The sequence below is a fragment of the Gymnoscopelus braueri genome, assembly GCF_963280865.1.
Source record: "Gymnoscopelus braueri genome assembly, chromosome: 2".
Lineage (NCBI taxonomy): Eukaryota > Metazoa > Chordata > Actinopteri > Myctophiformes > Myctophidae > Gymnoscopelus > Gymnoscopelus braueri.
In genome coordinates, this window is record NC_137604.1 from 28,679,778 (window position 1) to 28,707,537 (window position 27,760).

Genomic DNA, 27,760 nt, shown 5'->3' on the forward strand with positions numbered 1-27,760 from the left:
AGAGAGAGAGAGAGAGAGAGAGAGAGAGAGAGAGAGAGAGAGAGAGAGAGAGAGAGAGAGAGAGAGAGAGAGAGAGAGAGAGAGAGAGACAGACACACACACACACACACACACACACACACACACAGAGAGAGACAGAGAGAGAGACAGAGACAGAGGGAATACACTTTCTGAGTATAGAAGTACCCCCAAGCACCCTAGGGCTACTAGTACCCCATTTGTTAAACACTGTATTAGAAAATACTGACCTCGTGGCTCAAACGCTTCTCGATGACATGATCATGGCCACGATCAGCCTTTAAAAGAAGCAGAAAGAATTTTCAATAACTCATAAAATAGATATTTACAGTTCCAAATGTCCTTGTTGTGATGTCTGGTACCATAAGTCTTACCACACAGCTGGACAGTAGTATGAAGAAGCCAACAAGTGCAAGAATCTTCATTCCAAATAACTGCATCTAAAAAAATATATAATTTATTCATATAATAATAATGATAATAATAATCATAATAATGTGATCCATATTTCTGTCTACAATATGAAATGATACAGGATATACACTACCCTTCCAATTCTGTTCACACTTGGTCTAACTCTTTTATGCTTATATTAAAAATGTTTAGGTTTAATATGATTTGATACCTTTTCTCTTATCTCGCTGTACTGTATGTAACTCTGTATCTAAGAGCAAAGCACCAAGTAAAATTCCTTGTATGTGATCAAACTTAGCCAATTAACAGATTCCAACTCTGATTCTAAAAATGCAGTAACATGCAAAATACAAATGAATATGATATAGGATAAAAAAATATGTTTCTATATTATTTTACCTTGAAAGTGGTATCCCAATCCGTTTTCCAAATCAGTGTATTCAGAGGTGTGGTGTACTCAACAATGCAATTTTAATTTGTGCAGCATTCTGCACAGTACTTATAGTGTCTTTCAGCCAATCACAATTATTATTGTAAATATGTTGCTATTTTCTTGTGTTATTGTATCTTCTATGTTTTAGTCTAACATGTATCCTTGCAAAACAGACAGATAAGTGTCAAAGTAGCTTTTTAATCCATGTTCAGCCACAGGCAGGAGTTAAAAAGTATTAAGAGCATTGGGTTGCATGCTATGACCAGTCATGTGTCTTGTGACTGATGTGACTGAACATATTAAAATACTGGTGGATTTATTGCTATCAACCAAAATTAATGAAATTATGTGTGCGGAGAACTAGATCATAACCTAGCAGCCTCAAATCCTTTAGAGCAGCGGTGGCCTAAAGGTTAGAGGAGGGCATTTGTGACCAAAAGGTGCCCAGACAGGCAGGAAAAATGTCAGTGGGGAAGTGAACGGCCATCACTTATACCCCTCCCCCAGTGGCCAACAGTATGTGGTTGTACTGCATCAGTTCCCAGGTTTTAATGTGTGTGTCTGTGTGAATCACATAATTTACACTTTTATGATATCAGCCAGAGGACATGATTCCAAACAATCTCTAAACAAAATTCAAAAGACAACAAAGTGCATCTTACATGTTCTTTATTGTACTTGCTGATGTTAAGATTAAGTAATGTTTCATTACTCATAGAGAAGGGGGTGTAGGTGGAGATGGACGCACAGATGCAGAGGGAGAAGGTGGAGGTCCAGGTGGACATGGAGCTCTTTAACCAACGACTGGTGATGGAGGAGGTGGTGGTGCTGCGGGTCCAGCGGGTCGAGGTCTGAAGGGTCCACGACGTGGAGGTGGAGGTCCATAGGGTCCGGGTGGAGGTGGTGGAGGTCCATAGGGTCCATAGGGTCCGGGTGGAGGTGGTGGAGGTCCATAGGGTCCGGGTGGAGGTGGTGGAGGTCCATAGGGTCCGGTTGGAGGGGGAGGTGGATATGGAAAAGAACCACCAGTTGGAGGTGGAGCCAATACACGGAATAAATCATAAACCTTTTCTACGATTCTCCAGAGCATTTCCATGGCGTCACCGTAGTCAACCTACAGAAGAAAAAGAAAAACAACATAATGTACATCTATAAATGTATTTAACTTTTGCATGTGATACAACCATCCTTTGCATGCATACAGTCCATACACTGACCTCTTCACTCTCCATGCCCGGATCGGGAGTAGGAGGAGAAGGAGACATAGCCTTCAAAAGAAAAGCAAAGATATTGTTACATAAATGCAGTACCATTGTGTTATGAATTCCAAAATGTCCTTATTGTAATGTCTGATACATTTCATTGGACACGTCTTACCAAGCAGCTGGAGAGAAGTGCCAGGAAGACTCCAAGGGCAACAGTCTTCATTCCAAATGCCCCCATCTACAAACAGCGATATAAATGTATTCATTCATCTCAATAAAACATGAAATTACTCAAGTTTCTTTATTATATTTATTATTATTTGTATTTATATAATTTTTAAGAGTAGCCAATACATTTTGCACCTCCATCCTATAACTCCTATTCAACATTCCCTGTAGAGAGGTGCTGCCCCAGCCCGTAGGAGTATGTGCAGCAACAATGATTACCCCCCCCCCCCCCCCCCCCCCGACTTTCCTCCCCGAACACGGCCAATTGCATTTATATGGACGTTCAGTGAAACTGGATGCTTCGTGGTGGATTTAAACCCCTATACTCTGCGCAGGTGAGCAGGTACTTTTACTCCTGCTGCAGCCTTCTATTGAGCACCCTCTAATGAATGAAAGCAATGTTTCTCTCTTGACTGGTACTTAAGTGGTGATCATACCTTCTTGAATCGTGTGATGTTGTTCAGTTCCCAAGTCCTTGAATGAGTCCTTACTGTGATACAATCGTCAATGCAAGACACATTTTCATGAAGGTATATATAGTGTTATTCAGCCAATCACAGTTATCATTAAGGAGGTTATGTATTTAGCAATCTTGGGTGTTATACTTTGTATATTGAGTTGTCTGGGTGTGGGTGGAACTGCAAAACAAATACAGGTTTGAGCAGCTTATTAAATCTCATGGAGTTACAAAGAGCAATTAAAAATTACTGAGTAAACTTACTGTTGGTTGCACGCCTTGTGACTGATAAGATTTTGAAATTGTGGATATGTTGCCATAAAATCTACAATGAAATACTATGGGAGTGCGGAACTGCATAATAGCGCCCAGCCATTTCAAAACAATGCAATCCACTTGTGACGGCACCAGTGGTGTGTTCTAGGTTTTTTCGGAGGGATACGATAATCATTCCCTGCACGACATGCGCGTGGTCGTGGATATACGCTAGCGCATTTTCAATGGATGAAATGGTTAGTAGAGGGCTACGCTTGGCTACAAAAAAAATCTGCAGGTCACACTCGTATATATTGAGAACACACCACTGGATGGCACCAATACTATACTGTATGTGTACATTTACAATATATATGGCGTGCGTGCATGCGTGCGCAACCTTGCTCTTAACGTCGATAAGACCAAGGAGCTCATCGTGGACTTTAGGAGGTCGGAGAGAGAGCCTGCACCTGTTCACATCAATGGTGTTGCAGTGGAACAGGTCGATGACTTCAAGTTCCTCGGAATACACATTTTGAGGAACCTCAAGTGGGCCACACCACAGGTCTTGAAAAAGGCCCAACAATGGCTCTACTGCCTCTGGCGTCTGAAGAAGTTCAGATTTAAGCCTGTGTTCTCTTACATGCACTTTACTGTACTTCTATTCCGTGTCCACGCTGCACCCCCCCCCCCCCCCCCCCCCCCCCGTTCACAAACCGGGTCCAAACCGGGTCCAAGCACCGGGCACCACGAAGGGTTAATCTGCCCCTGATTCTGATTCTAACTTGTGTGAGGATTTTTGATTACAGTCAGTAACAGAGTATGCATGTTGGCTCAGGGTCGCTCTCCTCAAAGAGAGTGGCTTAGTAACACTTTGGTTTATCCAAAAGTATTAATATTAATAGTACCCATTTAGTCACATTTGGATGGAAACCATTTTTTGTGTACCTGCCCTTATCTTAAATAAAAGTCCTACACACTGTAGGACTTTTAAAGTGGTCGGGGATTCATCTGATCGTTAAGCATTACACACTGCAGGAGTTTATTTCTTGAAATCGGCTGTCATATATCGTTGTGGTTTTCAAACTATAGAATAGATTGATCCCCGACCAGGGATTACACACTGTAGGATAGTTCACTAGGATGCTATCCAGAGTCAGACCCAATACATTTGTTTTTATTCCAATTCTCTCTCTCGCTCTCTCTCTCTCTCTCTCTCTCTCTCTCTCTCTCTCTCTCTCTCTCTCTCTCTCTCTCTCTCTCTCTCTCTCTCTCTCTCTCTCTCTCTCGTCAAGTGCGCAGCACGCAGTGTTGCCATGTCCGCTTATTATAAGCGACTTTGGGATTGTTTTCCTGTAAAGTTACTTGAAAGTGTAGTTGCTTATTTGGCCTTGTGTCCTAATGTTGTTTGAACCAGTTGTTCTCAAACATTTTCATGGGACCCCCAAATTAATATTTGTCCATAGACCCCCATACAAGCTCTGTGTGGATTTGGAAAATACTCCACAATTTTCTATTATTTCAAGATTTTCTTCTTTGAAAATAGCCAATCTACAACGTGAGCTTGTAGATCGGCTATTTTCAAATATGCAATGTATTTGTATATAGGGTTAAAGTGCTCATGTGGCCTGCCCTATAGTCGCTTTTGTTGGGCTTGTTTTCATAGATCTGGTTGCTTATTTCTCTCGCACAATCTGGCAACAACAAAAAAAGCACGGGTTCCCGAGGCTAGACTGTGACAGACACGCTGCTCACGCACACACATATTACACACATATTACACACATATTACACACACACACACACACACACACACACACACACACACACACACACACACACACACACACACACACACACACACACACACACACACACACACACACACACACACACACACAATACACACAGCTCACGCTCTCTCTCACATTCAGTTTTATAATGTTTAACTTAAAACAGGACTGAGCGGTAATATTGCGGGGGAGGGTCTGTTTGTTGCTGTTTGGTCAGGTCCAGTGATCCTCTACTAGTGGTGGCTGCTGTAATGTGCTCTCATTGGCTGTGGCGCAGATTTCCTTGCAGATTTATCTCACTCAGACCCTTTCATACTGTATGATACTGTCTCATGTCCAGTCGGGGACATAGCCGAATATCTAACCTGGTAGATATTTGAAAACGGTCGGGAAGCCATCGCCGAGCGTAATTATCGTGACCCTATCCTCTCGCAGAGCCTTTCACACACAGCGACCAAAACCTCGCCGATCACAGCCCGATCTGCGTCAGATCGGGGGCTTTGTCGGGGAGCGCCAAAAAAGGTCCCAGACAGCATAATCGGACCAAATATCCTGCAGTGTGTACAGTACCTGTAACACTACCTTGTTTTACTGGTCTATCCATCAGTAGTCTAGTCATTACTCTTGAAGTGCAGCTTCATAAAAAGATTTTGCTGTCTAGATGCTAGATGTGATAATTGCAGTGTATACATAGCAATAGGTCATGAGTAAATAGAGGGGCAGTTTATAGGATTGCCAACACAATGGGTAACTGCTTCATAACAACTCTCAGAAGTATGAAATGGCAGTATGAAATGGCAGTTAACAATCTTGTGCTCAGATGTACAGTCAAATCAAATCCCAATATACCATAGCAACCTCATATTATACCATAGTAACCACTGTTTTACCCTAGCTGCTACCTGTTTCACCCTAGAAACCAACTCACAAAACTGTTAATTTAACACTCAGGATCACATTAAAACTGTTCACATTAAAACTATTCACTCGTATCTCTCAATATAATTAGACAGATACCAAAATTATTCTGACATGTTCTTTATTGCATTCACAAATGTTAAAACATGAAGTATGTCTTTACAATCCAGGACTTCATTGTGCTCCCCTCTATCGCCCTGGAGGAGGAACTACTGGTGGTACTACTGGAGGTCGAAGGAACAGGAGCATGCGTAGGATTGATTGCTGAAAGAGATGAGATAGTATTATGACAGGCAAAGATGTGGTTCATGACAATGTAATTTTATAAAATCATTTGCAAATACTGACCTCTTCGCTTGAACTTCGCTTCACAATGACATGACCAGTGTCACGATCAGCCTTTAAAAGTAGCAGAAAGATTGTTTTAAAAATGTGTACAGTGGATAGTTTACAGTTCATGTTTGTACTATATGTACAGTAATGATGTCTTACCTCACAGCTGGACAGAAGTATGAGGAAGCCAACAAGAACAATAATCTTCACTCCAAATAACTGCATCTAAAAATAAAATAATGAAAAGAAAAAAGAAATGAACAAAGAAAACGCAATATCACTAAATATAACAAAAACTAAGAATATAGTATGAGAAAAATAAATCTATGTATGCCCATACCTTCTTGACCATCGCAGTACTCTCCTTTCAAAGTCCTTGATTTCAGTCTGGTATAGTAATCAATACAAGTCCAATATTTGGTCCAGTATTTATATTGACTTTCAGCCAATCACAATTCTTATTATTAATGGGGTTTATATCTTTTGCAATTGTGTGTGTTACTGTATATAGCTTGTTGTCTGAGTGCAACATGTAGCTGTGGCTTAGCAAAACAAGCTTCAGAGCAGCTTATTAATCCATGTTCAGCCACAGAGAGGAGTTAAAAAGTATTAAGAGCATTGGTGTATGGTTGCATGCCATGACCAGCCGTGTGTCTTAATGTGACAATAACATTTAAAAATAGTTTGGATAATGTTGCTCAAAATGTTACTGGAATTATGTGGGTGAAAAGACCTGCATCATAATACCATTTATTTAGCACCAAAAACAAACAGCACAGTACAGTACAGTATAATACAGTTCTGTGATTGTTTATCATCACCAAGTCTAGACTTTGAAATAGTTGTGAACATAATTAATGTTGTACATTCTATGTTGGTGTCCGGGTAATAGTTTCTAAGGAGTTGAATAATATTGCCCATTAGAATTGTACTTCTTAAAACCAAATCATTCAAAACTATCAGCATATCAAATCATCTTTGCATCAGTGCCTCAGAAATCAACAGACAACAAAATGCATTTCACATGTTCTTTATTGTAGTTAGATATATCACTCCTTTAAGTAAAGTATCACACTTTACAATGTTGTGTTTCCTCTATCGCCCTGGAGGAGGTGCGGGTGGGGCCCACGCCTGGAGGTATGGGAGGGAGTAAAGCATGCGTAGGTAAGATGAGCCATAGCCATAGTAGCGCTACAAGAAAAAATACCATATTTTTGTAATAGCAGACCACAAAAAAAGATGCAGATTTCAAAATATTTAAACCAATAAAATATTTAAGCCAACAACCAGGCTGCACAGATCCATTACAAAATATTCACCTCGTAGCTCCCACCGGAACGCTTCTCAATGATATGATGACCTTGGTCACGATCAGCCTTGAAAATCATGCAGATTTTTTTTTATAATCCAGTAAATTGATATTTACATTTTACATGTCTTACCTCTTTTAAAACAGATTTTATCAATGTGCGATAAATTGTTCATAACCACTATCAGACGAGAGAGAGAGAGAGAGAGAGAGAGAGAGAGAGAGAGAGAGAGAGAGAGAGAGAGAAAAAATGAAAGAGAGAATACACTTTCTACCCCTAGAAGTACCCCCAAGTACCCAGGGCTACTATACCCTAGTAGCAGTTTGTGAAACACTGTATTAGGATATACTGACCTCTTGGCTTGAACGCTTCTCAATGACATGATCATGGCCACGATCAGCCTTTAAAAGCAAGCAGAAAGAGTATTCAATAACTAATTAAATAGATATTTACATGTACTTGTTGTGAGGTCTACCGTAAGTCTTACCACACAGCTGGACAGTAGAATGAAGAAGCCAACAAGTGCAAGAATCTTCATTCCAAATAACGGCATCTAAAAAAAGGAGAATGACACAGTATTTATTAATGTAATAATAATAATAATAATAATAATAATAATAATAATAATAATAATAATAATAATAATAATAATAATAATAATAATGTTGTAATTTATATTTCTGTCTAGTATGAAATGATACAGTATATAAAATACCCTTCCAATACTGTTCACAGTTTGGTCTGACTCTTTTATGCTTACTGTATGTTAAAATATTTTTGTTTTTATGATTTGATACCTTTTTTCGTATTTCACTGTACTGTATGTAACTTTTATAGAGCAAAGCACCAAGTCAGATTCCTTGTAATTGACCAAACTTTGCTAATAAACAGATTCCAACCCTGATTCTAAAAATGCAGTAATTGTGCAAAATACAAAGGTATCATGATAAAAGATTTAAAAAAAATGCTTCTACTGTATATCAATTTACCTTGAAAGTGGTATTCCGATCCGTTTTCCAAATCAGTGTATTCAGAGAATTTTAATTTGTGCAGCATTCTGCGCAGTACTTATAGTGTCTTTCAGCCAATCACAATTATTATCGTATATATTTTGCAATTTTGTGTGTTATTGTATCTTCTGTGTTTTACTCTAACGTGTATCCTTGCAAAACAGACAGATAAGTGTCAGAGCAGATGTTTAATCCATGTTCAGCCACAGGCAGGAGTTAAAAAGTATTAAGAGCATTGGTGAACGGTTGCATGCTATGACCAGTCATGTGTCTTGTGACTGATGTGACTGATAACATATTAAAAAACTGGTGGATTTATTGCCATCAACCAAAATTGGAATTATGGGTGCGGAGAACTGGGTCATAATAACCTAGTAGCCTCAAATCCTTTGGGGCAGCGGTGGCCTAAAGGTTAGAGGAGGGCATTTGTGACCGAAAGAAAGGTGCCCGGACAGGCAGGAAAAATGTGAGTGGGGAAGTGAACGGCCATCACTTACCCCTCCCCCAACACCGCTGAAGTGCCCATGAGCAAGGCACTGAACCTCCAAATTCTCCATGGAGCTGCTCAGTGGCCAACAGTATGTGGTTGTACTGGTCAGTTCCAAGGTTTTAATGTGTGTGTGTGTGTGTGAATCACATAATTTACACTTTTATGATATCAACAAGAGGACATATTCCAGAGCATCTCTAAATAAAATGCAAAAGACAACAAAGTGCATCTTAAATGTTCTTTATTGTACTTGCTGATGTTATGACATTACTTGTGGAGAAGGGGGTTTAGGTGGAGATGGACGCACAGATGCAGAGGGAGAAGGTGGAGGTCCAGGTGAACATGGAGCTCTTTAACCAACGACTGGTGGTGGAGGAGGTGGTGGTGCAGGTCCAGAGGGTCGAGGTCTGAAGGGTCCACGACGTGGAGGTGGAGGTCCATAGGGTCCAGGTGGAGGTGGTGGAGGTCCATAGGGTCCGGGTGGAGGTGGTGGAGGTCCATAGGGTCCGGATGGAGGGGGAGGTGGATATGGAAAAGGCCCAGGTGGAGGTGAAGACAACACACGGAATAAATCATTGACCTTTTCTTCGATTCTCCAGAGCATCATTTCCATGGCGTCACCGGTTCCATTCTACAGAAGAAAAACACAAACAACATGTAATACAACATTAAATGTATATAATGTTGCATGTGATAGTGATTAAACCATCCTTTGCATGCATACAGTCCATACACTGACCTCTTGACTCTCCATGCCAGGATCGGGAGGAGGAGGAGGAAGAGGCACATAAGCCTTCAAAAGCAAAGCAAAGATAATGTTACATAAATGCAGTACCATTGTGTTGTGAATTCCAAAATGTCCTTATTGTAATGTCTGATACATTGCATTGGCCACGTGCACGTCTTACCAAGCAGCTGGAGAGAAGTGCCAGGAAGGCAATAGTCTTCATTCCAAATGCCCCCATCTACGAAAAGTGACACATTAAAGTACTCAAGTTTCGTTATTTTAGAGGGAGTAAAGCATTTAGAGGGAGTAAAGCATGCATATATATATATATATATATGCATGCATATAATATATATGCATATAATATTTATATTTATATATGCATATATATATAATATTTACTTGCGACCCATAAAAATTGGTCTGCATAAAAATATTACGTACAAGCTCACAACGTGTCACATTGCGACGCATCGTAAGCTTGTAGTTTGGCTATTTTCACTAGTTTGGGTCCCGGGGAGAGTTTGGGAAGCAGCTGCTCTAATGAATAACTCTCTTGACTGGTGTCTGTGTTATCATACCTTCTTGAATCGTATGGTGTAGTTCAGTTCCCAATCAGTCCTTGCTGTGACACAGTCGTCAATGCAAGACACATTTTCATGATGGTGTATATATAGTGCTATTCAGCCAATCACAGTTATCATTAAGGAGGTTTGTATCTTTTGCAATGGTGGGTGTTATACTGTAGGCTATATTGGGTTGTCTTGGTGGAACTGTGACCTTGCAAAACAAATACAGGTTTGAGAAGCTTATTAAATCTCATGGAGTTACAGAGAGCAATTAAAAATCAAACTGACTGTTATGGTTGCACGCCTTGTGACTGATCAGATTTAGAAATCGTGTGGATATGTTGCCATAAAATCTACAATGAAAAAATATGGGTGTGCAGAGCTGCATAATAGTACCCAGCCATTTCAAAACAATGAAAGCCAGTTGTGACTAAGCTTACAAACTGCACCAATACTGTGTACTGTACAGTATGTATGTACAGTACAGTACACAAGTATGTTTTGTATGTGTGTGTGCTCACACGCTCGTGTGTGTGTGCGTGCACGCGCGAGCGTAGGTATGCATGTTTCAGAGGGCAAGAGTGATTTTATCACATATTATCATGGTTATATCAAGTGTATGTATATGCTCTCTCTCGATAATTGCAGCTACAGTAACATTAACTTAACCTAACAGTGCTGATTAAAATAGGCTACATGGTTAACTATAAAAAGTGCTCCTCGGAGCACAGGTCTCCACCAGGTCAGGTAGGTTATTGTGGCTTCCTGGTGGCGCTATAATAGGCCAATGTGAAAAGGGTGCCATTTCTTCTTAGGCCTTGCACGGCAATCGGACACTGACTGCATTCATGATTTGAGGCATTTTGTTAAAAACATTTGTTTTGCTAAATTAGACCTGCTGGTGGCGCTATAACAGGCCAATGTTAACTCATTCAGTGCCACATGACGTCTAAGACGTCACGTTTTATCGCCATTGTTAAGCCCTGAGCGCCACATGACGTCTAAGACGTCACGTTTTATCGCCATTGTTAAGCCCTGAGCGCCACGTGACGTCTAAGACGTCATGAAAAAAAAAAAAAAAAAAAATATCTGAACCCAAGATATCATGATTTGAAAATGTGCTGCTCCATTCACTCTTTGTTTAACTTCTTACTGAAAAAGTCTGTATCTCGGCTCCTGAGCACTTTTTTTTTACAATGAATCTTTGGCTCTGGCACTGGGACAACACAGCCAGAAATAAGTCTGGCACTGAATGAGTTAAAAGGTGGCATTTGTTCCTCAACATAGTGTGAATGTGCGTGGACAGTTTGACCGCAATCGGACGTTGCGTTCATGATTTGCAGAATTTTGTTCAAAGCAAGCCACTAATGCAAACTTTAGATGTCAATCTTAGCCAATCAGGATGGAATATGAAAAATCACATCCGTCTTCATCACATGACTATAGAGATCATGTGTACCGATTTGCGTGAAATTTGGATAAAATGGGAAGGAGTAGCCTACTATAAAAAGAAAATGTTTTACATAAGTCGGCCTCCTGGTGGCGCTATAAAAGGCAGATGTAAAAAATGCAGGGCAAAGGTTTTTCCTTGACCTCTAAGGAGTGCGCATACAAAGTTTTACACAGATCAGTGCAGTTATAGGTAAAAACACAAATCGGCCTGTTATAGCGCCACCATGAGGCTGATTTGAACATTTTCAAATGCCATTTCTTCCTCGGCCTAATAATAATAATAATAATAATAATAAACTTTATTTGTATAGCACCTTTCATGACATGAAATGCAGCTCAAAGTGCTTTACAGAGCAAGGATACAATTACAGTTAGAACCAATTTAACAATAAAGCAAACAAAAAATAAATAAAATAAAATAAAAGCAGTAAAATGCAGTAAAATGCAGTGGCCCTCGCCACTACACAACTACAACACAAATGGATATAACTTAAATGTAGTGGCCACTGTCCTCTACAACACAGCTAAAGAAATATCCACACTTCACACAATTGCCAATATTACATGTGTACCTTGTGTACCTTAGTAATATATCTTCACACAATTGTCAATATTACACCTTAGTAATATATTTTCACTTAGTAATATTACACCTTAGTAATATATTTTCACCATGTTTACCACGTGTGGACTAGCCCAGGGGATCTGCTAACTTATCACATCCAAACCACACACCGTACACCCCTGAGAATGATATCGGGGTTATACAAGATATATAGAATAAACATAGACAAAAGGATCTGCCCTGGAGGGTATGTGCGTGCTTAATTTCATGGAAATTGCACGCTGTGTTCATGATTTGAGGCATTTTGTTCAAAACGGAGCACTCCTGCAAACTTTGGAAGACATTTTTAGCCAATCAGGATGGAATATGAAAAATCTGAAAGAGGCGTTTTGCTTAATGACTCTAGAGATACTGTGTACCAATTTGCGTGATTCTGTAGGAGTACTGTCAAAAAATATGTTTTGCACAAATCGGCCTCCTGGTGGCGCTATAAAAGGCCCATGAGAAATACACGGATCTGTCCGATTTCCCATATTCCATCCTCATTGGCAAATGAAATGAATAAATGGCACCCTTTTCACATGGCTCCTCCACTCGACTCCACTCGCCTCCTCCAAAAAGCAAATGAACAATTGGGCCCAGCCTATTTCCGGGTCAAGCTGGAGTGACCGAGTGGGAGTGAGTGCATTGTGAGTGCATTGTGAGTGCATTGTGCATTCACAGCTTCTGTGAATGCACAAGAGTTGGGAAGCCTCGCCCCTTCCCCCTGGTGGGCGGGGCTTCTTTCGCTCTACATTAGAAGAGTTGGGAACGGTGGGCGTAGACACATTCTAATACAGCCCGAATACCCAATCGCACCTTCTTAATCACTACACTCCCAACCTACTTCTCCTGGGAGTCTGGGTTTGACTCCTGCTTGAGGCATTACTTTTTCAAACAACCGCGGACTACTTTCTTTCGCCGATAAAGTATAGTTTTGGACCGCGACGGAGGGGCGCAGTCTCAAGCAAACTTGAGCCACGAGAGGCACCACCGCGCGCGCTAAAGCGCGCGAGTTGTCGTGCCAAACGGTACGAAGTTCCTCCTACCTACTTGCTGGGCATTGCCAGGAATATGGTGAAGAAGCTGCTGGTAAAGAGGTCCAGATACAAACGGCAAACACCTAAGGCTCTTACAATATAATTGACTAATGCACACATAACCCCAACTAACCCCGTTAGTGTACTAAAATAAACAAAAGTTACAGAACTCAAACAGAATATAGGATAAACAAGTGAAATTGGAAGAAATGAAACAAATAAATGAGAAGACAACATTTTAACGGGGACCCAAAAAATGTAAGCTGAAAAAAAAAATGGGTCCCTTTGTTAACTACTTAGAAAGCACTGATTTGTAAAGGACACTGGTCAATGTGGGTAAGTGAAGTAACTCTGAAGAGCATTCACAGGCCTTTCTTTTACAGTATAAGATGTGGGACATGCCTTGTTTTATATGGATGTACGGTTTGATAAAGATGGAGGTTGGGGTTGGAACAACAGAAAGAGAAACGTTTTAGTTTTTGTGAGTTGGAATTATTGATGTATTTGTGCTCTTGTTTAAAAAAGAAAAAGAAAAATCCAATAACAAAGTTGTACAAAAACAAACAAACCAAATTGTGAGCAGGTTATTAACATATTCAATCAGCACTGCTACAGTAGGTTAAGTCTAATGTTACTGTAGCTGCAATTATCAAGAGAAAGCAGATACATATAGTACACTTGATATAACCATATGTATAAAATCAGTCTTTGCCCTCACACGCACGCACACGCGCGCGCGCACGCGCATGCACACGCACACGCACACGCACACACACTGTAAATGTACACATAGAGTATAGTGTTGGTGCCGTTTGCAAGCTCTGGACAGACAGTCACAAGTGGATTACATTGTTTTGAAATGGCTGGGCGCTATTATGCAGTTCCGCACTCCCATAGTATTTCATTGTAGATTTTATGGCAACCTATCCACACAATTTCAAAATCTTATCAGTCACAAGGCGTGCATTGCAACCATAACAGTCAATTTACTCAGTAATTTTTAATTGCTCTTTGTAACTCCATGAGATTTAATAAGCTGCTCAAACCTGCATTTGTCTTGCACGGTCGCAGTTTTGCACGGTCACAGTTCCACACCCAGACAACTCAATAACACTATATATACCATCATGAAAATGTTTCTTGCATTCACGACAGAAAGATCACAGCAAGGACTCATTCAAGGACTTGGGAACTGAACAACATCGCGATTCAAGAAGGTATGATCACCACTTAAGTACCAGTCAAGAGAGAAACATTGCTTTCATTCATTAGAGGGTGCTCAATAGAAGGCTGCAGCAGGGGTAAAAGTACCTGCTCACCTGCGCAGAGTACAGTATAGGGGTTTAAATCCACCACGAAGCATCCAGTTTGGCTCAGCGTCCATATAAATGCAATTGGCCGTGTTCGGGGAGGAAAGTCGGGCAGGGAGGGTAATCTTTGTTGCTGCACATACTGCTAGGGGCTGGGGCAGCACCTCTCTACAGGAATGTTGAATAGGAGTTATAGGATGGAGGTACAAAAATGATGGGCTACTCTTAAAAAATAATATATATAAACGAAAATAATAATAAACATAATAAAGAAACTTGAGTACTTTCATGTTTTATTGAGATGAATGAATACATTTATATCGCTGTTTGTAGATGGGGGCATTTGGAATGAAGACTGTTGCCCTTGGAGTCTTCCTGGCACTTCTCTCCAGCTGCTTGGTAAGACGTGTCCAATGCAATGTATCAGACATTACAATAAGGACATTTTGGAATTGATAACACAATGGTACTGCATTTATGTAACATTATCTTTGCTTTGCTTTGCTTTTGAAGGCTATGTCTCCTCCTCCTCCTCCTCCCGATCCTGGCATGGAGAGTCAAGAGGTCAGTGTATGGACTGTATGCATGCAAAGGATGGTTTAATCACTATCACATGCAACATATTTTATATACATATATGTTGTAATATTGTTGTTGTTGTTGTTTTTGTTTTTCTTCTGTAGAATGGAACCGATGACGCCATGGAAATACTCTGGAGAATCGAAGAAAAGGTCAATGACATATTCCGTGTATTGTCTTCACCTCCACCTGGGCCTTTTCCATATCCACCTCCCCCTCCACCCGGACCCTATGGACCTCCACCACCTCCACCCGGACCCTATGGACCTCCACCACCTCCACCCGGACCCTATGGACCTCCACCTCCACGTCGTGGACCCTTCAGACCTCGACCCTCTGGACCCGCACCACCACCTGGTCCCAATAGACCTGGACCTCCACCCTCTCCACCACCAGTCGTTGGTTAAAGAGCTCCATGTCCTTAATCCATGTCCTTAATCTTAACATCAGCAAGTACAATAAAGAACATGTAAGATGCACTTTGTTGTCTTTTGCATTTTGTTTAGAGATTGTTTGGAATCATGTCCTCTTGCTCATATCATACAAGTGTAAATGATGTGATTCACACAGACACACACATTAAAACCTGGGAACTGATGCAGTACAACCACATACTGTTGGCCACTGGGGGAGGGGTAAGTGATGGCCGTTCACTTCCCCACTCACATTTTTCCTGCCTGTCCGGGCACCTTTCTTTCGGTCACAAATACCCTCCTCTAACCTTTAGGCCACCGCTGCCCCAAAGGATTTGAGGCTGATAGGTTATGATCCAGTTCGCTGCACCCATAATTACATAAATTTAGTTTGATAGCAATAAATTCACCAGTATTTTGATATGTTATCAGTCACAAGACACATGACTGGTCATAGCATGCAACCGTTCACCAATGCTCTTAATACTTTTTAACTCCTGCCTGTGGCTGAACATGGATTAAAAAGCTACTTTGACACTTATCTCTCTGTTTTGCAAGGATACACCTTAGACTAAAACATAGAAGATACAATAACAGAAAATAGCAAAATATATACAATAATAATTGTGATTGGCTGAAAGACACTATAAGTACTGTGCAGAATGCTGCACAAATTAAAATTGCATTGTTGAGTACACCACACCTCTGAATACACTGATTTGGAAAACGGATCGGAATACCACTTTCAAGGTAAATTTATATAGAAACATTATCTTTTATCCTATACCATATACATTTGTATTTTGCATAGTTACTGCATTTTTTGAATCAGTTTATTGACAAAGTTTGGTCATATACAAATAATTTGACTTGGTGCTTTGCTCTTAGACACAGAGTTATATACAACACAGCAAGATAAGAGAAAAGGTATCAAATCATATAAAAAAGAAACATATTATATTATTAATATTTATATCATTTTTTAAAAATTTATATAAACAGTGTTGTGAACAGTATTGGAAGGGTAGTGTATATGCTGCATCATGTTATAGTGTATAGTTATAGATCACATTATTATTATTATTATTATTATTATTATTATTATTATTATTATCATTATTACACTTATTATTATTATTATTATTATTATTATTACATTAATAAATACTGTGTCATTCTCTTTTTTTTAGATGCCGTTATTTGGAATGAAGATTCTTGCACTTGTTGGCTTCTTCATACTACTGTCCAGCTGTGTGGTAAGACTTACGGTAGACCTCACAACAAGGACATGTAAATATCTATTTAATGAGTTATTGAATATTCTTTCTGCTTGCTTTTAAAGGCTGATCGTGGCCATGATCATGTCATTGAGAAGCGTTCAAGCCAAGAGGTCAGTATATCCTAATACAGTGTTTCACAAACTGCTACTGTAGGCTATAGTAGCCCTGGGTACTTGGGGGTACTTCTAGGGGTACTCAGAAAGTGTATTCTCTCTTTCATTTCTCTCTCTCTCTCTCTCTCTCTCTCTCTCTCTCTCTCTCTCTCTCTCTCTCTCTCTCTCTCGTCTGATAGTGGTTATGAACAATTTATCGCACATTGATAAAATCTGTTAAAGAGTTAAAAGACATCACAACAAGGACATGTAAAATGTAAATATCAATTTACTGAATTAAAAAAAATCTGCATGATTTTCAAGGCTGATCGTGACCATGGTCATCATATCATTGAGAAGCGTTCCGGTGGGAGCTACGAGGTGAATATTTTGTAATGGATCTGTGCAGCCTGGTTATTGGCTTAAATATTTCATTGGTTTAAATATTTTGAAATCTGCATCTTTTTTTGTGATTTGCTATTACAAAAATATGGCCTTTTTTCTTGTAGCGCTACTATGGCTATGGCTCATCTTACCAACGCATGCTTTACTCCCTCCCATACCTCCGGGCGTGGGCCCCACCCGCACCTCCTCCAGGGCGATAGAGGAAACACAACATTGTAAAGTGTGATACTTTACTTAAAGGAGTGATATATCTCTACAATAAAGAACATGTGAAATGCATTTTGTTGTCTATTGATTTTTGAGGCACTGATGCAAAGATGATTTGATATGCTGATAGTTTTGAATGATTTGGTTTTACTTAGTAAAATTATAATGGGCAATATTATTCAGCTCCTTAGAAACTATTATCCGGACACCATCATAGACCATCATCATGTACAACATTAATTATGTTCACAACAATTTCAAAGTCTAGACTTGGTGATGATAAACAATCACAGAACTGTATTATACTGTACTGTACTGTACTGTACTGTACTGTACTGTACTGTACTGTACTGTACTGTACTGTACTGTACTGTACTGTACTGTACTGTACTGTGCTGTTTGTTTTTGGTGCTAAATAAATGATTATGATTATGATTATGATTTAGGTCTTTGCACCCACATAATTCCAGTATCATTTTGAGCAACATTATCCAAACAATTTTTAAATGTTATTGTCACATTAAGACACACGGCTGGTCATGGCATGCAACCATACACCAATGCTCTTAATACTTTTTAACTCCTCTCTGTGGCTGAACATGGATTAATAAGCTGCTCTGAAGCTTGTTTTGCTAAGCCACAGCTACATGTTGCACTCAGACAACAAGCTATATACAGTAACACACACAATTGCAAAAGATATAACCCCATTAATAATATGAATTGTGATTGGCTGAAAGTCAACTGAAATCAAGGACTTTGAAAGGAGAGTACTGCGATGGTCAAGAAGGTATGGGCATACATAGATTTATTTTTCTCATACTATATTCTTAGTTTTTGTTATATTTAGTGTTGTTGCGTTTTCTTTGTTCATTTATTTTTTTCTTTCCATTATTGTATTTTTAGATGCAGTTATTTGGAGTGAAGATTATTGCTCTTGTTGGCTTCCTCATACTTCTGTCCAGCTGTGAGGTAAGACATCATTACTGTACATATAGTACAAACATGAACTGTAAACTATCCACTGTACACATTTTTAAAACAATCTTTCTGCTACTTTTAAAGGCTGATCGTGACACTGGTCATGTCATTGTGAAGCGAAGTTCAAGCGAAGAGGTCAGTATTTGCAAATGATTTTATAAAATGATATTGTCATGAACCACATCTTTGCCTGTCATAATACTATCTCATCTCTTTCAGCAATCAATCCTACGCATGCTCCTGTTCCTTCGACCTCCAGTAGTACCACCAGTAGTTCCTCCTCCAGGGCGATAGAGGGGAGCACAATGAAGTCCTGGATTGTAAAGACATACTTCATGGTTTAACATTTGTGAATGCAATAAAGAACATGTCAGAATCATTTTGGTATCTGTCTTTTATATTATATATTTTTTTTTTATATTGAGAGATACGAGTGAATAGTTTTAATGTGAACAGTTTTAATGTGATCATGAGTGTTAAATTAACAGTTTTGTGAGTTGGTTTCTAGGGTGAAACAGGTAGCAGCTAGGGTAAAACAGTGGTTACTATGGTATAATATGAGGTTGCTATGGTATATTGGGATTTGATTTGACTGTACAGCACAAGATTGTTAACTGCCATTTCATACAGCCATTTCATACTTCTGAGAGTTGTTATGAAGCAGTTGCCCATCGTGTTGGCAATCCTATAAACTGCCCCTCTATTTACTCATGACCTATTGCTATGTACACTGCAATTATCACATCTAGCATCTAGACAGCAAAATCATTTTATGAATCTGCACTTCTAGAGTAATGACTAGACTACTGATGGATAGACCAGTAAAAAAAGGTAGTGTTACAGGTACAGACACACTGCAGGATATTTGGTCCGATTATGCTGTCTGGGACCTTTTTTGGCGCTCCCCGACAAAGCCCCCAATCTGACGCAGATCGGGCTGTGATCGGCGAGGTTTTGGTCGCTGTGTGTGAAAGGCTCCGCGAGAGGATAGGGCCACGATAATTACGGTCGGCGATGGCTTCCCGACCGTTTTCAAATATCTACCAGGTTAAATATTCGGCTATGTCCCCGACTGGACATGAGACAGTATCATACAGTATGAAAGGGTCTGAGTGAGATAAATCCATGCGAGGAAATCTGCGCCACAGCCAATGAGAGCACATTACAGCAGCCACCACTAATGTAGTTGTATACTACGTAGGTTCAGGAGTGGAGAACACCCTCTGCTTATCACAGCCACTCCCCGTCCTCAATCACTTCCCTGTCTACCACACTACCTTCACTCATTAGCCACTCCCCATTCATAATCACCCCTATCCACTACACCTGCCTCCACTCACCTCAGCCAATCCTTGTTGCAATCACCACAGTATAAATACACCTGCGATCTCTCAACTCTTGTTGACCAAACATGGGTCGCGAGTACTGCGCTTGTAGATCGTCTCTTTCTGCCTTTCATCGCTTTCAAGTTTGTCCTCCTCCACCCCAACCTCCTCCTTCCCCCTCGATTCTCGCTCTTCTCCCTTCTGTCTCTACTTCTCTAGGAATCCGGGGGGGTACAGTGACGGAGCCTAGACGACCGACCGCTCCCCGAGTAGAGCAACGATGGCCGTCTGCTCCCGAGACATACTCCCCCCACCCTGAGTCTCACCCCACCCGGGTTCCACATCCACACACGTCCACCCATTTTCGTTCAATAAAATCCGTTAACTTAAGCAGAAGGTGTGGTCTCTTACTAGTGAAGTAGAGGATCACTGGACCAAACAGCAACAGCCTCCGCACTCAATCCTCTGGACTCCGTTTATCACTCAGCTCTCAGGTTTATTACTGGTGACAGCTACAACACTCATCACTGTGCCCTGTATGATAAGGTGGGCTATGGTCTTCTCTGACTGAGAGCGCAATAATCATTGGCACCTCAAAGCCCTGGTTGGAAAATTACCACCTTAAATATCTCTTCCATAATACATCAAAAACCTAGTCACATTGTAACTCGCTCCAGCGATTGGCTAGTCCTTCTGGTTCCTTTTGCCAATTCGGAACTGGGAAAGACTGCTTTTCAGCTTTGGTGCACCTGAGTCTTGGAACCTCTTGCAACAAGAGCCCTGTTGCAAGCCCCGCTGCAACTGAATACCCTAGCATCTATTGGCCATTTTAGGAATTTATAAAATAACCGTGCATTACCTGTATGCAACTGTTTTAACTGATTGCTGTTAACATGCAACTGTTTTAACTGTTTGTGTCAACTTTATTGTTTTTTCTTGTTGTTCTTATGTTATTTTATGTGTGTAATCTCGGCATCATTGTAAATGAGGGTCTCCCTCAATGATCTTTCCGAGAATCTTAAATAAAGGTTGTCGCTCTCTTTCACCCTCTCTCTGTCTGTCCATGTGGCTCCCAGTAGCTCTATGTGGAACAGAGGCAACGGAAGGTGCAAGCACAGCTGCACAGATTATTAACTATTATCTATTAGAGCTTCATGGCTACAGTTGACAGGAGCAAAATGTAGTGTAGTGTTCTGTACATCCCATATGTTGGACTGACAGCTTGCTCCCGATTGGCAAGTCCCACACTATAGCCTTGCTGGCATGTATCCCATACAGCCGAGATCTGAGATTATGATCTGGTCGATCTGAGATTATGAATTCACAAGGATTAATATTCTTGTTTAGCAGTGTTTTCTTTTTTTGAAGTCCCTACATTGAATTTAGATTTCCCCAGATGTATCGGTATAGACCATATTCACACGGCGGCCATATTGGAATTTAACATTGAAAGTGCCGCCACCCGGGGTGGCTACTTTCATTGACTTCATAGAAACATGGCCGCCGTGTGAATATGGTCTATAGGTGGAGATCTCTGATCAAACACGCACCCCCACACACACACACACACACACACACACACACACACACACACACACACACACACACACACACGTGGCTTAGCTTATTGTCTGTCTGTCCTTATAAATATATTTTTCCATATTATCCCTAAGATGAACAATGCGTTTTGCAAAGATCATCTTTTATTCTATCATAATGTCCAGCACCTCTGGGGGAGTCCAATATGGGCATGTTATTTTCATTTAATTCCTGGTTGTAGTGTGTGTGTGTGTGTGTGTGTGTGTGTGTGTGTGTGTGTGTGTGTGTGTGTGTGTGTGTGTGTGTGTGTGTGTGCGCGCGCGTGCGTGTCGAGACAGACAGACAGACAGACAGACAGACAGACAGACAGACAGACAGACAGACAGACAGACAGACAGACAGACAGAGAGAGAGAGAGAGAGAGAGAGAGAGAGAGAGAGATTTGCAGTCCATCTTTCACCACAGCAGATTATGTAATTACATAGACTAAGAGCAGGATTCTCTTCACACTGCACTTGTCTTCTTATGAGTTCTACTTCACGTCCTTCCTTCATCACCTCATGCTATTTTCCATCTGGGTCAAAGACCTTTTTTACACGTCCAAAGTTAAATTAATATGTTTTTGCTGTGTTTATACAAAACACTAACAATAATTCTGACTACAACAATGTACTGTACTTAAATGTGTGTGAATTACTTGTACCAAGAAACCATTTAACATTTTCAAAATGGGTGGGCACATTAAGATACATGTAAGTAACACTACTAACAGTACTGGTCCATCCATCAGTAGTCTTACTCTAGAAGTGTTGAGCATTAACAGTTTCACAAAACATTTTACTGTCTTGTTTTACCCTAGTTACCACCTGTTTTACCCTAGAAACCAACTCTATTTATTAGAATACACACATTTATTTATGATTTTACATTTAATTTAACACTGAGGATTTAACTATCCTTCGAGATCACATTAAAACTATTCACTTGTATCTCTCAATATAATTAGACAGAGACACCAAAATGATTCTGACATGTTCTTTATTGTATTCACAATGTTAAACCATGAAGTATGTCGTTACAATCCATTACTTCATTGTGCTCCCCTCTATCGCCCTGGAGGAGGAACTACTGGTGGTACTACTGGAGGAACTGGAGGAAACAACATGAGCATGCGTAGGATTGATTGCTGAAAGAGATAAAATAATATTATGAAACCGAACTCCAGCAAAGATGTGATTCATAACAGTATAGAATCATCCGCAAATACTGACCTCTTCGCTTGAACTTCTCTTCACAATGACATGACCAGTGTCACGATCAGCCTTTAAAAGTAGCAGAAAGATTGTTTTACAGATTAGCACAGTAGATATTTTACAGTTCCTGTACAGTTTATGTTTGTACTATATGGATAGTAATGATGTCTGGTACAGTAAGTCTTACCTCACAGATGGACAGAAGTATGAGGAAGCCAACAAGAGCAATGATCTTCACTCCAAATAACTGCATCTAAAAATACATGATATAAATTTAAAAAAAGTGTTTATATATATATATATATATATATATATATATATATATATATATATATATATATATATATATATATATATATATATATATATATATATATATATATATATATATATATGTATAATGAACAAAGAAAACGCAATAAGCAATAATACTAAAGAAAAAATATGAAAAAAAACATAATTCTATGTATGCCCATACCTTCTTGACCATCGCAGTACTCTCCTTTCAAAGTCCTTGATTTAAGTCTGGTATAGTAATCAATACAAGTCCAATATTCTGTCCAGTATTTATATTGCCTTTCAGCCAATCACAATTCTTATTATTAATGGGGGTTATATCTTTTGCAATTGTGTGTGTTACTGTATGGCTTGTTTTCTGAGTGCAACATGTAGCTGTGGCTTAGCAAAACCAGCTTCAGAGCAGCTTATTAATCCATGTTCAGCCACAGAGAGGAGTTAAAAAGTATTAAGAGCATTGGTGTATGGTTGCATGCCATGACCAGCCGTGTGTCTTAATGTGACCGATAACATTTAAAAATAGTTTTGGAGGTGTTTCTCAAAATGATACTGGAATTATGTTGGTGCAAAGACCTGCATCATAATAGCACCAAAAATAAACAGCACAGTACAGTACAGTATAATACGTTTCTGTAATTGTTTATCATCACAAAGTCTAGACTTTGAAATAGTGAACATAAATAATCTTGTACATTCTATGATAGTGTGTGGATAATAGTTTCTAAGGAGCTGAATAATATTGCCCATATAATTTTACTAAGCAAAACCAAATCGTTTACAACAATCTATCATGATTAGAAACACAGTATGCCAAATTTGCATCAGTCCCTCAAAAATCAACAGAAAACAAAATGCATTTCACGTGTTCTTTATTGTAGAGATACTGTATATATCACTCCTTAAGTATATATCACACTTTACAATGTTGTGTTTCCTCTTCATCCTGGAGGAGGTGCGGGTAGGGCCCACGCCCGGAGGTATGAGAGGGAGTAAAGCATGCGTAGGTAAGATGAGCCATAGCCATAGTAGCGCTACAAGAAAAAAGGCCATATTTTTGTAATAGCAGACCACAAAAAAAGTTGCAGCTTTTCAAGATATTTAAACCAATAAAATATTTAAACCAACAACCAGACTGCACAGATCCATTACAAAATATTCACCTCGTAGCTCCCACCGGAACGCTTCTTAATGACATGATGACCAGGGTCCCGATCAGTCTTTAAAAGCATGCAGAAAGTATGAGCAAAAAAAGTAAAAACTAAGAGTAAAAGAGAGAGAATAAACTTAGGGTAGGCTACCCCTAGAAGTACCCCCAAGCACCCTATAGGGATACTAGTACCCCATTTGTGAAACACATGTTTTAGAAAATACCAACCTCATGTCTCGAACGCTTCTCAATGACATGATCATGGCCACAATCAGCCTTTAAAAGCAAGCAGAAAGAGTTTTCAATAACTCATTAAATAGATATTTACAGTTCCAAATGTCCTTGTTGTGATGGTACCATAAGTCTTACCACACAGCTGGACAGTAGTACGAAGAAGCCAACAAGTGCAAGAATCTTCACCGCAAATAACTGCATCTAAAAAAAAGAGAATGACACAGTATTTATTAATATAATAATAATAATAATAATAATAATAATAATAATAATAATAATAATAATGTTGTAATTTATATTTCTGTCTAATATGAAATGATACAGTATATAAACTACCCTTCCAATACTGTTCACAGTTTGGTCTGACTCTTTTATGCTTACTGTATATTAAAATATTTTCGTTTTTATGATTTGATACCTTTTTTCGTATCTCACTGTACTGTATGTAACTTTTATAGAGCATCGCAGTTTCCGCCCCTTCCGGGTTCCACCGCAAAATACTCAATGCATTTTTCCCATTGACATTTCCAAAAATATTTATATCTATTAATTTAAGCCTCGAATCAAGCCATCATGACATGACATGAATCATGACCATAAAACGTTTGATTCTGTGATTATTTTTTTTTGAAAACGGCAAAACAAAGGGTATTTATTAAATATAGTATATCATATAATTAAATATAAAAATAAAAAAAATCACAGAAAAAAACGTTTTATGGTCATGATTCATGTCATGTCATGATGGCTTGATTCGAGGCTTAAATTAATAGATATAAATATTTTTGCAAATGTCAATGGGAAAAATGCATTGAGTTTTTCCTTCCGGCACCAGGAAAAACCAGGAAGTGGGCGGGAACTGCGATGCTCTATCCACCTGTTTCCGCGGGTAGTTTCCTGATGTGTGGGAAACTTCCTGCGGGGGGACCGGAAGTAGGAAGTAGCGGCTCAGTGTGCTTATATTTGCCAGCAGAACGTAGCTGTAGCGTCACTGGTCGCATAGCCTATGCGACCAGTGACGCTACAGCTACGTTCTGCTGGCAAATGTAAACACACTGAGCTGCTAATTCCTACTTCCGGTCCGTCCGCAGGATGTTTCCCACACAGGATTTTTGCTCCAGTAAATTCCCGCGGAAACAGGTGGATAGAGCAAAGCACCAAGTCAAATTCCTTGTAATTGACCAAACTTTGCTAATAAACAGATTCCAACCCTGATTCTAAAAATGCAGTAATTGTGCAAAATACAAAGGTGATATACAAATGTGATACAAGATTTTTTTTAAATGCTTCTATATTAAATTACCTTGAAAGTGGTATTCCAATCCGTTTTCCAAATCAGTGTATTCAGAGGTTTGGTGTACTCAACAATGCAATTTTAATTATTATATTTATAGTGTCTTTCAGCCAATCACAATTATTATTGTCTCCGCCAGGCCGAAAGGCATGGCGAGAGAGTATGTTTTACCCCCTTTCCGTCCGTTTGTGTGTCCATTTGTGTGTTCGTCCGTCCATCTGTCTGTGAACAGCTAATCTCAGGCACCGTTGGCCCGGTCGCTGTGAAACTGTGCACGCACACTCCCTGGATGCTAATTCAGAACCTCTGCCCCAAATTTTTCACATGGGCCTGTTATAGCGCCACCAGGAGGCCGATTTGTGAAAAACCCTTTTACTCCTACAGATTTTATCCAAACGTCATGCAAATCGGTACACAGTATCTCTATAGTCATGTGATCAACACGGATATGTCCGATTGTCCATATTCCATCCTCATTGGCTAAGATTGGCTTCCAAAATTTGCAGGATTGGTCCGTTTTGAACAAAATGCCTCAAATCATGAACGCAGCTTGCACTTTCCGTGCAATTTCACACGCAAATTCCCATTAGGCCGAGGAAGAAATGCCAGCCTTTCACATTGGCCTGTTATAGCGCCACCAGCAGGTCTAATTTAGCAAAACACATTTTTGGAACAAAATGCCTCAAATCATGAATGCAAGGTCCGATTGCCGTGAAAGGCCTAAGAATAAATGGCACCCTTTTCACATTGGCCTATTATAGGATATATATTATAGTTATTGTGGCCACCAGGAGGCCACAATAACCTACCTAACCTGGCGGAGACTGTACGTGCTCCGAGGAGCACTTTTTCATATTTATTTTGTTGGCAATAATTCAACTGTCAGCCAGTGTTTTGAGACATAGTCTTTTATTGCTACAAAATAAACGATACAAAATAAATTCTACATGCATAAATAATAATATAAAACTATATATATTTAAACAATAGAAATGCCCTCCCACGTGATCGGATCGGTGATCGGTATCGGACGATCAGACTAAGGTGATTGGTGATCGGTGATCGGTGATCGGACTCAAAAAACCTGATCGGACCATCTTTAATTTCTACATTGTGGCCTTGCTACGTCCCAGCCAGTAGGACTATGTGCAGTGTTATCAATTTCTAATCAATGGAGCAACTATTTTTTATTTCTCACCCATGAGTTACATAATTAAAAAAACACTCTGTTTTAAAACATCATCTTAAAACACATTTTTATTCCATAGCTTTGTGTGAGAGTTTTACTTTGTGTTCATGATTTTAGTAGTTTTCTGTTTTCATTTGTTTTATCCTGTTTTACTGTGTTCATATTGTGTCTTTTACTTCTCACTGTAAAGCACTTTGGTCAACTCTGTTGTTTTTAAATATAAATAAAGTTTGATTGGATTGGAAGGGTGTGCCAGGTATGTGTGTTGTGTGTGTGTGTGTGTGTGTGTGTGTGTGTGTGTGTGTGTGTGTGTGTGTGTGTGTGTGTGTGTGTGTGTGTGTGTGTGTGTGTGTGTGTGTGTGTGTGTGTGTGTGTGTGTGTGTGTTGGGGGGGGTCTCATTTGGCAAAAGTTATTCAGATCTACAGAACAAACTTCCCTTTTTGTGTCGTGCAGTTATACTGTTGAGTCACTGTGCTCTGCAGGGTCAATGTGTGAGCACACATTTAATGTGAACAGCAATGTTTATTCTGAAACTGTGCGTGTGTGCGTGCGTGCGTGCGTGCGTGCGTGTTTGTGTGTGTATTTGTTTGTTTGTGTGATCGGGGCGGTGCAGTGTGGATTCTGTCTTCCTCCTTTATTAATAATACATTGCAACAGCCACAGACAGACATGGTCACATTTTGTTAAATCAGTATGTTTATTTAACCAGCAATCGTGTAGAGTGATATTTTGATATAACTAAACAATACAGGAGAGTAATAGACAAAGTGTAGTCAGTAGTTCGTTTTTCAAGCCTCTCATCCTCCTAAGATGTCGGCAGATATTCGTGCCAAGAAGGTCAGACAGAGAGATGGAGACGGAGGACAGAGAGGGGACACTGAGGACAGTGGACAGTTGGAGGAGGAGAGGAGAGACAAGGGGGAGAGAGTGGTGGACATCTACGAGGGCGCGGACGACT

The 27,760-nt window shown here is 39.8% G+C and overlaps 3 protein-coding genes and 4 long non-coding RNA genes across 9 annotated transcripts in view; 2 read left to right on the forward strand and 5 right to left on the reverse strand.

Annotated features, from left to right (window-relative positions):
- Positions 1 to 7: 7 nt before the first annotated feature.
- On the reverse strand, positions 8 to 25,668 carry LOC308077748. The gene is made up of 3 exons (XR_013932439.1): positions 25,622 to 25,668; positions 393 to 458; positions 8 to 296 (listed from the first exon to the last, which is right to left on the reverse strand). It is a non-coding gene; the product is annotated as an uncharacterized lncRNA (long non-coding RNA).
- LOC308077621 (uncharacterized protein) lies at positions 1,518 to 2,849 on the reverse strand. Its single transcript, XM_080418379.1, has 4 exons — positions 2,736 to 2,849; positions 2,243 to 2,308; positions 2,083 to 2,133; positions 1,518 to 1,979 (listed from the first exon to the last, which is right to left on the reverse strand). Exons 2-4 carry the CDS (start codon positions 2,306 to 2,308, stop codon positions 1,659 to 1,661), a joined length of 438 nt encoding a protein of 145 aa, XP_080274505.1. The 5' UTR covers positions 2,736 to 2,849; the 3' UTR covers positions 1,518 to 1,658.
- Positions 5,844 to 6,707, reverse strand: LOC308077717. The gene is made up of 4 exons (XR_013932431.1): positions 6,395 to 6,707; positions 6,214 to 6,279; positions 6,070 to 6,120; positions 5,844 to 5,985 (listed from the first exon to the last, which is right to left on the reverse strand). It is a non-coding gene; the product is annotated as an uncharacterized lncRNA (long non-coding RNA).
- Positions 9,089 to 27,760, reverse strand: part of LOC308077655 (uncharacterized protein) — a 30,325-nt gene continuing 11,653 nt past the window's right edge. The window contains exons 2-4 of the mRNA XM_080418485.1: positions 9,773 to 9,829; positions 9,604 to 9,657; positions 9,089 to 9,495 (exon numbers count right to left, since the gene is read on the reverse strand). Coding sequence (XP_080274611.1) covers positions 9,217 to 9,495; positions 9,604 to 9,657; positions 9,773 to 9,829 — 390 coding nt within the window. The 3' untranslated portion in view covers positions 9,089 to 9,216. The remainder of the gene's footprint in view (positions 9,496 to 9,603; positions 9,658 to 9,772; positions 9,830 to 27,760) is intronic.
- LOC308077626 (uncharacterized protein) overlaps positions 14,386 to 27,760 on the forward strand; it is a 31,489-nt gene continuing 18,114 nt past the window's right edge. Inside the window, exons 1-8 of one of the 3 annotated variants that reach the window (XR_013932417.1) lie at positions 14,386 to 14,473; positions 14,900 to 14,965; positions 15,080 to 15,130; positions 15,250 to 15,614; positions 16,749 to 16,814; positions 16,901 to 16,948; positions 17,255 to 17,311; positions 17,440 to 17,612. Coding sequence is in view for 2 of the 3 variants with exons in the window: in XM_080418409.1 (XP_080274535.1) it covers positions 14,900 to 14,965; positions 15,080 to 15,130; positions 15,250 to 15,552 (420 nt within the window). In the remaining variant the exon portion in view is untranslated. Of the gene's footprint in view, positions 14,474 to 14,899; positions 14,966 to 15,079; positions 15,131 to 15,249; positions 15,625 to 16,748; positions 16,815 to 16,900; positions 16,949 to 17,254; positions 17,312 to 17,439; positions 17,613 to 27,760 lie in introns of those variants that run through there. The other 2 variants (XM_080418409.1, XM_080418408.1) reach the window with 2 other exon arrangements.
- Positions 18,286 to 18,902, forward strand: LOC308077714. The gene is made up of 4 exons (XR_013932430.1): positions 18,286 to 18,332; positions 18,449 to 18,514; positions 18,608 to 18,658; positions 18,743 to 18,902. It is a non-coding gene; the product is annotated as an uncharacterized lncRNA (long non-coding RNA).
- LOC308077711 lies at positions 22,409 to 23,174 on the reverse strand. Its single transcript, XR_013932427.1, has 4 exons — positions 23,119 to 23,174; positions 22,828 to 22,893; positions 22,659 to 22,709; positions 22,409 to 22,573 (listed from the first exon to the last, which is right to left on the reverse strand). It is a non-coding gene; the product is annotated as an uncharacterized lncRNA (long non-coding RNA).

Excerpts from the sequence above, each read along its gene's own strand:
- LOC308077621 (XM_080418379.1), bottom strand. The coding sequence starts at position 2,308 with ATGGGGGCATTTGGAATGAAGACTGTTGCCCTTGGAGTCTTCCTGGCA. Across the intron at positions 2,134-2,242 it reads CACTTCTCTCCAGCTGCTTG|GCTATGTCTCCTTCTCCTCC; the intron begins GTAAGACGTGTC and ends TTTCTTTTGAAG. Across the intron at positions 1,980-2,082 it reads CGGGCATGGAGAGTGAAGAG|GTTGACTACGGTGACGCCAT; the intron begins GTCAGTGTATGG and ends TTTCTTCTGTAG.